This window comes from Aotus nancymaae, unplaced genomic scaffold (assembly GCF_030222135.1).
Source record: "Aotus nancymaae isolate 86718 unplaced genomic scaffold, 86718_ANA_hifiasm-v0.15.2.pri h1tg000046l, whole genome shotgun sequence".
NCBI classification, from domain to species: domain Eukaryota; kingdom Metazoa; phylum Chordata; class Mammalia; order Primates; family Aotidae; genus Aotus; species Aotus nancymaae.
Window position 1 is genome coordinate 25,160,670 of NW_026988460.1, and position 13,379 is coordinate 25,174,048.

At 51.3% G+C, this 13,379-nt stretch overlaps 1 protein-coding gene across 1 annotated transcript in view; it reads left to right on the plus strand.

Annotated features, from left to right (window-relative positions):
- Positions 1 to 13,379, plus strand: part of SLC6A6 (solute carrier family 6 member 6) — an 87,838-nt gene that overhangs the window by 13,861 nt on the left and 60,598 nt on the right. Inside the window, 2 exon segments of the mRNA XM_064362064.1 lie at positions 303 to 324; positions 326 to 345. Of these exon segments, the coding sequence (XP_064218134.1) occupies positions 303 to 324; positions 326 to 345 (42 nt within the window).

A 13,379-nucleotide genomic window follows, 5' to 3' on the forward strand; every position in this document is an offset into this window, starting at 1 on the left:
TGGTGAAACCCCCATCTCTACTAAAAATACAAAAAAATAGCCAGGTGTGGTGGCAGGTGCCTGTAATCCCAGCTACTCGGGAGGCTGAGGCAGAAGAATCATTTGAACCCGGGAGTCAGAGGTTGCAGTGAGCCGAGATTGCACCACTGCACTCCAGCCTGGGCTACTGCACTCCAGCCTGGGCAATGGAGCGAGACTCTATCTCAGAAAAAGAAAAAAAGTAGGTGGAAGATCGGGGGCCCTGTGCACAGTCTGCCTCTAACCAGATCTCTTCTTTCTGTCTCTTCCTCTCTTTGCAATAGATCCAGAACCAGAACCACAGCCCCTTCTGAGGAGCTTCCAAACGTAAGTGACCTTGGACCTCCCGGTGGGATGGGTGTCTTACACTGTGCAGTGACCCGACGTGGGGGGCTCAGGAGCTCTGTGTCTCCTCCAGGCTCTAAGAGGAGAAGACAGGACCCCTAAGGCCTGCAGACCTTGTCCACACCTCACCTCCAGGTGGCAGGTCCCCTGGCCTGCGTTGACCACTCTGTGCCTGCTTGGTCCTCAGCCAGTCTGTGCCAGAGAGGGCACAGGAAGGCCCTGCAAATGGGCCAACCACTGGTTTCAGAGACCCAGCCTGGGCCCTGTCCTGGTTCTGCTGCAGAGTAGCCTGGGGCAAGACTGCTGTGGGGAGGAGGCCCTCACTGAGTTGATTCTGAGGATTGAGGGTCTGAGCTTGGCTCCGTCTCTAATCTATTAAAGATTTGTTGTTTTGAGACCAGGTCATACTCCGTTGCCTAGGCTGGGGTGTAGTGGCGTCATCAGGGCTCACTGAGCCTCCATCTCCCTAGGTTCAGGTGATCCTCCCACCTCAGCCTCCCTAGTAGCTGGCACTACAGGCATGTGCCACCATGCCCAGCTTATTTTTGCACTTTTTGTAGCAACAGGGTTTTACCATGTTGCACAGGGCACGGTGGCTCAGGCCTGCAATCCCAGCACTTTGGGAAGACAAGGCAGGAGGATTGCTTAAGGCTAGGAGCTCAAGGCCAGCCTAGGCAACGTATTGAGCCCCATCTCAGCAAAAATTAAAAATAAATAAAATTATAAATAAACAAATATGCAAAATGGAAAACCTTTGCTAAAGTTGCAAGAGTATTACAGTGGCCTCGCATTATGCCCTTCGTTAAGATTTTCCCATGGGTAACATTTGCTACATTCATTTCATCTCTTTCTCACTAATATGTTAAATAAAAATAACCATGTGAATATTCTTCCATTTTTGCTGAATCACTGGGGTAAATTGCAGGCGTGATGCCCCTTAACCTCAATCCTTCAGGTCTTTCATAAGAGCAAGGCCATTCTCTTATATAACCCTGGCACAGTTACCTACCCCAGGAAACTGATTTAACATTGATGCGATTCTGTTATCTATGGATCTTAATGGCATTGTGCTGATGGTCTCAGTGTTTACGGCAGCTTTATTTTTCTTTTAGTTCAGGATCATCATCGTGTTTTTAAAAAGGGTTTAAGGGGATGTCTTCTTCACTGACTTAAGACATTAACTACTCTAGGGACTTCCAGAGTCTTTTAATCCTCGGCATTCATTAAATACATTTTACAATGGGATTTGGCCTGTGTGCACACATACGCAAACATGCGTGTGAAACTCAAACTCTGAAACTGAGGTTTCTCAGATTATCCTCGTACTCACCATCTGCTGTGCTCTGGTATGCGTCTCATTTTGTAAAAATGATGGTCTTGACCCCTTCCCTTGATGTCAAGATCCACTGTGGACTCTGCTTTGGAATTTGAAAACTCTGGCTTCCTGGGCAGAAATTTCTAAGGGGGAAGGTTAAGCTCCCACTAGTCCAGGGTTGGGATTGGTTGATGTGGGGTCCCCTTGAAGCCGGGACCAGACAGGCATTCATTTGTGGCCCAGAGCTCCTCAGCCTACTGCTGCTGACGGCTGGACCAAGTCCTTCCTTTTCATCAAGCCCCTCGGGCCTAGAATGCTTAGTCACAAGCAGCCCGATCCCAGGGAGATGGATTATTTGCGCTGTGACATTGGGCAGGTGTGTTCCCCAGCCAGCCGCTAGGCAGGCGTGGAGGTGACCTACACGATGCTGGCCTCCAGAGTCATCATCATCATAATTATAGACGTCAATAATAATTGCTAATACTTCCTGGACTCAGCATGCTCAGATGGTGCGGAGAGGTTTCATGTATTAACTTATGTATCTCTGTCAACCCTAAGAAGTTGGGTGTGCTCTTGAAAAAATGTGACATAAATTTATTGAGTGCTTCCTGCACATCAGGCACTGCTAAGCATGTCACAGACCCACACACAGCCTCCTGTGGGGTGGGTGCTGATGTCATCCCCATTGTACAGATTGGGAAACTGAGGCTTGGAGAGATGAATTGATTGTTCTCAAGGTTACACAGCTAGGAAGGATTTGAACCTAATTGAGCTGACCCTAGCCCACTTCCTTAGGCTGGGAGCGGCCTCTGGTTCCAGCCTCTTCCTCTTAAGGCCTTCCTCCTGGTTAATGAATAGTCAAGGGCAGCTGGGGAATGAGGCTTCTGCTGCTGTGAGGCTGGAATGTGAGTTCTGCTTCCAGATAAAGAGTCTTGTGCAAGGGGCCCTGCTTGGGCTGGCAGCTTTATAGGTGTAAGGTTTGTTCTTGGGTTCTTGCCGAGTTTAAAAGGAAGAAACTGAGGCCAACACAAGAAGATCCAATATGAAGGAATTTATTCAGGCTCCCGGGCGAGGTTCTGCGGTCCGACAGGAGGGGCCGGAGAAGTCGCACGGACTCCTCTCAGACGTGGGGTTTTATAGGGAGTGGAAGAGCTCGATTGGTTGTGGGAGAGCAGGACTACTATTGGGTAAGGTAACCTTTGTTTGCATACAGGACTTGGCTGCTATTGGTTAGAATTACTCGGCTGCTATTCGCTAGAATCACAAGACCCTGCTTGCATACTGGGTTCTTTAAGGGAAAGCCAGGCTGTGCGAGAAGGGGAAAAGGGAACAACCCGAGCATGTCTGAGCTTTCGGAAAAAAGAGAAGGGTGGGGGTATGCGTCCAAGCTCCCGGCGAGGCAACCGGCCTTACAATAGGCAATAAACAGAGGTTGCCAGTTCTTCTTTTTGAGGCTTGCTGATGTATTTGCATGTGGGAGCCCATTTTATAGAAGAGCCTGAGAGGCAGGTTTGCCCCCAGATTTATCTGATGCCTCCTCCAAGCAGCCCTCTTGGCTTACACTTTCTGAAAGGGCTCCTCGTCCCCCTGACATAGCAGGGGTGTCTAGAGGAACAGGGTGGAAGAACAGATGCTGTCACCTCTGAAGTCTGAGCACTGATGATGTCCGCCCTCCTCGCTGGGCACGTCACTTAGGGGCTCAAACCTTCAGGTTCTCATCTGAGAAGGGGCATGATACGGATATGTGAATTGATTGGTTGTTCAGTGGAGCCTGAACTTTAATGAACCAGCCCAGAAAAGTATTGCTGACAGGGATCAACCCATGTAGTGGAGTCCATGGAGCTGGGGAGTCAGGCAGTCCCTAGTTCAAATCCCAGCTCCAGCCCTGCCGGCTGCATGACCTGCAGGGGTCACTGAACTACTGTGAACCTCAGCTAACCCACCCCTAAAGTGGAGCAATAGCAGCACCCAGGAGGGTTAGAAAGACAGTGATCCTGGGATTTTGGGGTGGGGGTAACCTCACCACTTTTTTTTTTTTGAGATTGAGTCTTGCTCTGTCACCTGGGGTGGAGTGCAGTGGCACGATCTCTGTTCACTGCAACCTCCACCTCCCTGGTTCAAGTGATTCTTCTGCCTCAGCCTTCTGAGTAGCTGGGATTACAGGTGCCCACTACCATGCCTGGCTAAATTTTGTATTTTTAGTAGAGATGGGTTTCACCATGTTGGTCAGGCTGGTCTTGAACTCCTGACCTTGTGATCCTCCCGCCTCAGCCTCCCAAAGTGCTGGGATTACAGATGTGAGCCACTGTGCCCGGCCAACCTCACCACTTTGTAAGCACAGTGAGGTTAAGTGCTCAAAAGGCCTAGCACAACAGTGCCAAGCACCCCACATGCAGTTTCTCATTTTATACCCCAAGGTGAGCCCGCAGAGCAACTCCCCATGCCCTCAGCCATGGGGCCAAGTCCAGAAATCAGATTCACCTTCCTGGTGCCTGGGGTAATTTAAGGAAGAAAGGAGATTCTTAACAGGGAGACCCACTCAGGACTTGTCCTGAGATCTCCCATGGGGTATCTGCCCCCATGCCCCCCACCCATTGTAAACTGGTAGATGTAGGGGGTGTTAGTATAACAAGCCTGTGACTTCCAGTGTTGTCAGAAAAGGCCACCTCAGTCCTGTTCAACAAGAGTGCCAGCTTCAACATTCGCTTCCTGGAAGGCCCAAGACCATAAAGATATTTATTGTTTACTCTGATTATTAAAGTCATGCATTTTTGGCCAGGCAAGGTGGCTCATGCCTATAATTCCAGCACCTTGGGAGGCTGAGGTGGGCGGATCACTTGAGGTCAGGAGTTCAAGACCAGCCTGGCCAACATGGCAAAACCCTATCTCTTCTAAAAATACAGAAATTACCCATGCATGGTGGTGCGCACCTGGAGTTCCAGCTACTCTGGAGGCTAAGCAAGAGAAAACAAGCTGCTGGATTTGGCCCAGTGGCCTGTTTGCTGACCTTGTTGTAAGCAGTGATTTGTTGAATAAACCAGCATTTATTTAATTAATTCCCTAGTGATAGGAAATTGGCTGGTTACAGTTTCTCTGTCTTGTAAACCACTTTGCATTTTGTTTGTTTGTTGAGACAGGGTCTTGCTCTGTCCTCCAAGCTGGAGAGCAGTGGTGCGATCCCAGCTCACTACAGCCTTGACCTTCCAGGCCCAAGCCTTCCTCCCACCTCGCCTCCTGAGTACCTGGGATTACATGCATGCCACCATGCCTGGCTAATTATTTTTTGTAGAGACCGGGTCTCACTATGCTGCCAGGCTGGTTTCAAACTCCTGGGCCCAAGTAATCCTCCTGACTTGGCCTTCCAAAGTTCTGGGATTATAGGCAAGAGCTTCCACGCCTGGCCTCTATTTTCAACTTTTGTAAAAGACACATAACGTGAAGCTGACCATCTCAACCACTTGAAAGCGTACAATTCAGTCGCGGGAAGTAGATGTAAAGCGTTGTGCAGCCAGTTTCCAGAAGTTTTTCATCTGGCAAAACTGAACCCAGTGAACGCCTTTTGAGTGGGCGTCTTTACAGGTTGGTCCGGGCAAGAACTGGGCTTGCTGGTCGAATGGGGTGCACATGTTTGAGATGCTGGGCATGTGTTGATGAATCATTGACCCTGCAGAGGTTGCCCTTATTTACACTCCGGCCTGATATCACTGACAGCCCTGGGGCATCGAGATGGAGTGGTGGCACCTCCCTGGGGAGCTCCTGCCTTCAGGACTTTAGGAAAAGGGATTTAAAACGATTTATCCTAGAGAAGCAGCTCCCAGTCTGCCAGCCTTCCTCATTTGGGGAAGACAAGAAAAACCCAGTAAGCAAAAAATAGCTCTGAATACTGGGCCAGACTTGAGGCTGAAAAACACACCCCATCCTCTAGAGGAGATGTGCCGGTAGCGCCTGTGCTCAGGGGTCCCCTGAGCCTCAGTGTGAATGTCATTCGGTTTCTACCCTGCTCTGTGACTCTGGGCACATCCTTTAACCTCTCTGTGGGCTCCAGGGTCCTCTGTCAAAATGGGCCTGAGGTAGAAGCTCCCTTCTCTAGCTGTGAGGGTCAGGAAAGAAAAACTATGAAAGTTCGTAGCGCAGGGACAGGCACATAGCAGTTCTTCAATAAATGATAGTTGTCATTGTCATTGCTAGTATTATTGTGATTGTTTTTGGCACCTCTATCTCAGAGAAGTCTGAATATATGCATAGTAATCACATCTGCAGCCCTCTGCAGTTTGCACGGTTTACCCAGCTTTGATACCTGCATCATCTTGTAGGGTGGTTATTATTGCCCCCCATTTACAGGTGAGAAAACTGGGGCTCGGGAAGGCAATGAGAAACTGGAGGTCAGCCACATGTCAGGACAGGGAGCCTCGGTTTAGCCTGTGTCTTTGGCTTTGGTCTTGCACATGGCTGCTGCTGGGAGACGGGGCTGGGGCAGGCAAGTGCCTCCTGTCTGGCCTCAGCCTTGCAGGAAAGCTTGGGCCTCAGGTGGAGCAAGGACACCTTGGATGCAGCTTCTTGACCAGGCTCTTGGACCCAGCAGGGGGCAGAGGGGGATTTCTTCAGGGAGGGGCTTTTTCAGAATTGGCAGGGACGTTCAGGACCTTGGCTGCCCACCTCAGTGAAGTCTGAGGGGAGTTCCTGGAAGGCATTTCCATCTGTCCATGTGTTCTCAGTCAGTGGACAATTAAGTCCAGAAGCCTCCATAAAGAGCAGTCACCTCCAGGATCCCTGGGGCTGCAGACAGCCTCGGGGGTTTTGGGGGGCTGGCTCCTCAGGTGCCTAGGAAGGAAGGTGCCCTGGGGTCAGTGTTCAGACCCAGCTGCCCGCAGGGACCTCCAGGGTGCCTTTGTCTGCTCATGTCTCCACCCACTTACTGGCGGAGCTGGGACAAGTCCCCAAACCTCTGTGTGTGTGTGCCCTCTGATTCACAACATGAAAACGAGTGAATAGAGTAAACCATTTATTCCCAGGGTAGGTTCTTGGGGTAGCAGTGCCGAGCTCGGGTGAGAATCTCCACCCCTTCGATTTAGGAGCCGGTGCCCTGGTGCGGGGGCTCTCCTCCGAGCTGAGCGTCCTCCTCTGTCAGGCACAGAACATGTGCAGTACAGGGCTGGTGCCCAGGCCCCTCCCCAGCCTGGCTGCTCAGTGGCTCACCCTCTGGGGGCCTGCACTCAGGCCACCCGGGCTTCCTGTCATTGCTTCTCAACCCTGCCCTCGTCCCAGTCAGAGGTAGAGCTAGAGTCGCATCCCTACTCTTCTGCCTGTCAATTCCTAGCGGCAGCTCAGCTCCCGCGTCCAAATCCCCATCCTCACTCTTCTTACTCTGTGGAGTCCCACCTGGGCCATTGTGTTACAACAGACTCACCCTCCTACCTCCTTTGCCACCTGTGTCACAGGGAGGGGCTAGGTTCTCATTTGTGTTTTTGGGTTGAGTTTTCCTGAGAGCTCTGCTAGTCTCACAGCCTCTCAAGTCTTTTCTGGGCATCCTGCCTGTCCCTGACAAGGGTCTGTCTCTTGTCTCTTAAGTGACTAGGGGCCCAGAGAGACCAGATTCCGATGAGGAATCCAAGACTGGGTCTACATCAATGAGAAGGAAGCCAGGATTGATTAGCAATGTCTGTCAAGGGGGCAGGGTGGGAGGAGGTGGCATGTGTGTCGTCCACGTGACACCCTTAGTAATGGGCATTTGCTTTGGAAAAACTGTAGAGGAGCCCAGAGGACTTCAAAAGGACTCTACAGCCAGCAGGCAAGAGGTCTTCTGGATGGGAAGAAGTGGACAGAGTGCCTCTGGAAGGACAGTGTGCCCAGGGGAGCACTGCTGTGCCAGGCCTTCTCATGCCTCGGTGTGATCTCACACCTGAGATGAGTGTGAGACACTCACACATGAATGTTGCGGGACAACATTCATTCACTTCGTACTTACTGAGCAACCGCTGTATACCAGGCACAGTGCTAAGTGGGACAAAGGCCCTAAAGATGCCGTTGGTGTAGAGCCAGGAGGCTGGGCCTCATCTAGAAGGAAACTGTTTGTGCCTGTGGGCTTGTGAGTCTTTCTGCCTCCACTTTTTCATCCACTCTTCCTTATAACAAGCCTCCTGAGGCTCAGAGAAGTGCAGTGATCTGCTCAAGGTCACACAGCACCTTGAGACCTCAGGCCTCTGCTCCTCTCAGAACCACCCTTCCTATTGTGGGGCTATCAAGAGAATAGTCTTTGCTGCCGCTTCTTTGGGCAAGTCCGTCTTCCACCTGCGCCTCAGTTGCCCCATCTGTAAAATGGACCCTATGATATCTACTGGGTTAGCAAGTGGATATAGAAGAAAGCAATTTGGTATTTTGAAAATACCAAATGTGTCTTATTAATTAATATTGGCCATAATTCAGGGCAGATTTATTCACATTTAACAATCCAGGCATTCAGGGAAGTCTCTCACCCAGAAAGAGACAATTAGGGAGTGTGGCCTTCTGTGGGCCAAGCGATCCCTGTGCGGCGCAGTCCGGAAGCCTCACTGCTGGGTTCTGGACCTGCTGGATGTTCTGGGGAGAAGGGTTTTCCCAGCTTAAGGTCATGGAGTCAAGACCTTTTGTTTCTCTTTGGCCTTTCTAGTCCATTTGAGGAAGTCACCTTTTTAAACCCCTGCCAGCTCTGCTGAATAGGGGAAAGGCCCCGGCAAGAGTGTGTGACGTCAGGGGAAGTTTGGGGAAAATCTCTAAGCATATGAACATTGAGAATTGAAAGTCTGATCAGTCATTTAAAAGTTATGGACTTTTGCTGTGGCTCAGGCCCCAGCTGTGGCTGAGGCCCCCAGAAATGAGCCGCCCTCTGTTCAGCCTGGGAACGTGTGTGGGAAGATACTACAAATCAGGACCCTGTCAGGGGTGGGGAGGGTCTCTTGAAGGTACTCTGGGCACGAAAAGTTTAAAAAGAAAAAGCTCCCAGAGGTCTTGAATGACAGAAATATGCCAGTTGGCCATCAGACAGTGAGGCCATTCCCAGTAGGGGAAACAGCCCAAGGAAAGGCCTGGTAGACAGTGGAAGCCTGGAGTGACTTTCTAGAAGCCCTAAAGAGTACAGCTTGGCTGGGGTGTGTCCTGCTCTGGGCAGTGGGGAGGGGACGGGGTGGGGGTGGGGGTGGGTCTGGCTCAGTGACCTCGGATCTGTTCAGAGTGATTGGTCTTGATTCACTTTGGGGGACCAGCCCAGAAACAGGAATCCTTATTTCATGGTTCCAAGTGCCCCTTAAAGGTGGTGCTTGTTGTTTTGACAACTGGCTTCTGAGCAGACAAACCCTGACTTCACCCAAACAGGAGAATCACAGGCGCGGCCACAAGTCCCCAGAGGAAACCCACTCTAACGAGGTGTCTAACCCAGTTTGCTGACTCACGTGGTTTTGGGAGCCCGTGGAGTGCATTGGGAGGGAGGGGATGGGGACGCAGCACTGTCAAAGGAGGCTCCGTTGAAGCTGCCTGTTTGACACACAATACCGGATGGAGAAACCATTTAGCTGGTATTTTCCCAGTGTGGCAGTTCTGGAGCCCAGAGGTGTTTGTTTCTGCCTCTCCCAGCACTTAGCTAGTTGCTAAGAAGGGGCGGAGTCAGGGTAGTGTTGGTTGAAGGAGGGCATGAAATGAAAGATGGCTGATCTTTCTCGAGCATGGAGTATCCTGTTTCTCCTGAGAGTAAATCCAATTGTGTATTTGAGGCACTTCCTTGTACTTTCCTTGTGTAATTTGAGATGGCCCATTTTACAGATGATGCAACTGAGGCCCCCAGGGAGAAGTGACATTCCTAGGTCACACTTGCAGCTGGTAAGGGGTGCAGTGTTAGGTTCCGACTAAAATCTTCTAGGTGATGCAGCATAGGTGAACGGTGGAACTAGGCAAAGCTTATTTGGGAAACAGTCCCGCAGGAGCTGCCTACACTGGTAATACAGAGCCCAAGCAGCAGAGGCAGGGAGGGCCCCTCCTCCCCACTCACATTGTGGGGAGGAATTATGTAGAACTTGGCCATCTGGGGGTCAGAAGGAACTGCTTGACCAAATAAATAGATGGGTCAATTAAAAAGGACGGATTTCTTGGCTATATATAGTTGTGGCCTAAATCTCAGGTATCCTTGCCCCCAAGGAGTAAAGGGAGCCGTTTTCAGAGGGCCCAGGCTATGGACAGAATAAGCTGATTACATCCTGGGCTACAGTGGGTGGGATGCTTTGCAGGAGTGAGAGGAAGCTCCAAGGAGGTGCTGGGGGGGGACTCGGGGCAGAGAGGGAGCAAGGCAACAATTGCATTTCCAAAATGATGTGGGTTGGGAGACCACCCTTGGATTCTGCTCCTTCCCCTCATCAACTTATTTGAGATTAGTCACACCTCTGGATATCAGCCACCTACTTGCTCAGGCCAGTCTGAATTCAAATGACTAAACATTTCTTCCCTAGCCTTCAGGGTCAGTATTTAGTAATCACAGCCGGTATGCAGAACTGTCACCAATTATGAGTATAATTAAATAGGAAGATCCATGCAAGCACTAAGCACTGGACCTCGCACAGCTGGGGCTGTCAGCGGCTGCTCCTGTGATTGAGACCAGCTGCCATCCGGCTGGTGAAGACACTTTTGATCTGGGCTGATTCAGGAGACCTGGATTCTAATCCTTGAGTTAATTTGAAAGTAATTCCCCTGCCTTCTGCTGGTTTCAGTTTCCCGGTGTCAGGTTGAAGGGGAGACACTTCCTGGTGTCAAAGGTCACAACCAGGCGGTGCCCCAGAGCCCAGTGGTTATGGATCCACACTCCAGTCAACCACTTCCTGGCTGTGCAATCTTGGTCCAGTCACTTATTGACTCTGAGCCTTAGTTCCTTATCTCCATTTGGGGTAAGTCCCCCCGCCCCCTGCCCCCCGCCGCCACGTCTCGTAGGGTGGCTGGTTAAGTATTGAGTAGAATAATGCATCCACATGCTGATTCCCGAACCTCACACGCAATCACGCAGCGCAGGGAGCTGGGATTGCCCACGGGGTTGGAGGATTTTGCATACATTTAACGCATTTCGAGTGTGCTTTTAAGCCCCATTAGACTAAGATGCTACAAAGGCTCACTACTTTTGGACTAATTAAGAGAAAAGTAAGCTGCTGTAATCAGTGAAACATGATTTAAGGAAAGAAAAAAACATTTGGCATGATTAAAACATCTCTATTAGCTAGAATTCTGTAAAGTGCCATCACAGTGCCAGACACACTATGTCAGCTGCAGTTATTATTATTTCAGCTATACAAGAACAGGTGGAATTAGGAGAACCAAGGGTTGCTATGGCAATAAGCTGAGCCCCTCCTCATCCCTACCTAGGAGGAGGCCTGGCCCCACCCAGAGCTTCCTGTGGTCTTAGTGGGGAAGAAGAAACTTTTGGACCGGCTTCCCAAGGGAGGCTGCACCTGAGGACTGAAGATGAGCAGGAATGTGTCTTCCAGGGCCTAGGAACGGTAGGGCCTCCCAGAGACAGCATGGAGGTGGGGAGCTCTGTGATAAAGGAACCCCGCTCTGGTGTTAGTTCTGCTGCGGAGCGTCCTTATGTGGTGTATTTTCCTGGAAAACACAGCCTCCTGGCACCCAGCGCTATACTGGAAGGGGCATTGTGACCTCCTGCTCAGATATTCTGAGGCACAGAGGCTGGGCGCTGGGTGTCTTCCACACTCTCTCTGGCTTCTTCTGTGCCTCAGTCTCCCCTGCTTCCAGTGAGTAAGTGGTGTTTGCTTGTCCACTCATCGTGTCCCCTTCTGCTCACAGAGCCTCTGCCCCTTTCCAGAACCACTCTGGGCTCCCTGCTGTGATCATGCCCTGTGTGGTCACCTGAGAAATGGGGTTCAGTGGGCTCTGCCCGCAGGGGGAGTGTGCAGGAGGCCAGTGTGGGAGCTCTTTGTTCATACTTAATTCCTGGCCACCTGGGTGGCCCTGTCAGAGCCCCAGTGGGACAAAGGTCTTCCCCAGAGGCCCGAAGCTTGGAGGAGGGCATGGCTTCTCTCACTGAGGATACTTGCCCAGGTTGCCCCTGCAGACCATCAATGGGAGCCTCAGTTTTCCCACCTCAGCCCAAATCCTTGCCGGAGGCAGCCTCTCAGTACCTGAGCTGACCCAGGGCGGGTCGCCAGGTGGACAGGTTTGGTGGAACCCTCCGTTGGAGCCAAGAACCTCCATGGGGTTTGGGGCTCTGTGTTTTCTAGGCCTGGGAGAGAGCTCCCCAAATCAGTAGGGAGCCCTGCTGGTCCTAGGACATCCAGGCAGCAGAGGAGGGAACTGGAGGTGCAGACCAGACCTAGGACATGGGAGACCAAGGCTCTCATCCAGACTCAAGCAGCCCTTCTCCACTTGGACCTCAGTTTCCCCACCTGTGCAATGGAGGCATTAGGCCAGATGATAGTGTTGAATTTCACAAGCTACTCCAAGTTCAAAAACAAAATTTGGATTGAGAGGTGGAGTGGCCTGCCCTTGGGCTGGCACACTTTTTATTTGACCACCATATGGGGATTTTTTTTTAAGTGACCAACTGCTCTCACCATGATATAAAAGGGAAAACCACATAGCAAAAAATAGTAAGACCCCCAAAAGTGTAAGGCTGTAATGTTAGAAGGCAGGGATGTGTCACACTGTGGGCTGGGGAGGTTTTCATTCCAGAGTGGCACAGCCTGCAGCCTGGCCTCGGGCAGCCACAGAGTAGAAGCCCTTTGGGAAGATCTAAGAGCCAACCACAAGAATTGAGGCTGTCCTGAGTCCTGCTACAGGCAGGCAGCCCTTCCAGATTAGCCCCAGCCTGAGGAAGTGTTCCCCTTTACATGTGAAGTTTTAAATGTACACTTCTCTGGGCACCCAGCCATGTCCTAAGCAATTAACTTGGTGTGATCGCCATCCACCCTGTGAGGTCGATGCCATTATCAGCCATGTTATAGGTGAGTAAACCAAGGCACAGACCATATGCTGCCCAGAGTTGCAGAGCTGGGGTTTGAGCCCTGTCAGCCTGGCTTCAGAGCTGCCTGGCTAGCCCCACCTTCCTTTCCAGGCTTCCATCTCCTTACTGTATGTGAACTTGGCATTAAGCTGTTGGACTGGGCCGGGCATGGTGGCTCATGCCTGTAATCCCAGCACTTTGGGAGGCCGAGGAGAGTGGATCACGATGTTAGGAGTTCAAGACCAGCCTTGCCAAGTTGTTGAAACCCTGTCCCTACTGAAAATATAAAAATTAGCCTGGCACTGTTTCAGGTGCCTGTAATCCCAGCTTCTCGGGAGGCTGAGGCAGGAGAATCGCTTGAATCCTGGGGGTGGAGGTTGCAGTGAGCTGAGATTGCGCCACTGCACTCCAGCCTGGGCGACAGAGTGAGACTCCATCTCAAAAAAAAAAAAAAAGATGAAGTTGTTGGACTGATGTGTCACTCAATGATGCCTAAGTGAGGTGTCCCCAGTGCCCAGGGACCTCAGCCAGGAGCTGTGGGGTTTCAAAGTTGCCACGTCGAGGGGTTCCAGTGTCTGATTTCTGCAGTTGCAGCCATCCTGGGGGCTGCTAGCGAGGTAACATTCCTCTCCTGAAGGTTTTCTCTCCAGCTGCCCAAGGTGTCCATGGTAACCAGCAGGTGGAGAGAAGCTTCCTGGCCACCCTGCTCCAATGAGCTGCCCTGCTGTTCCCTCC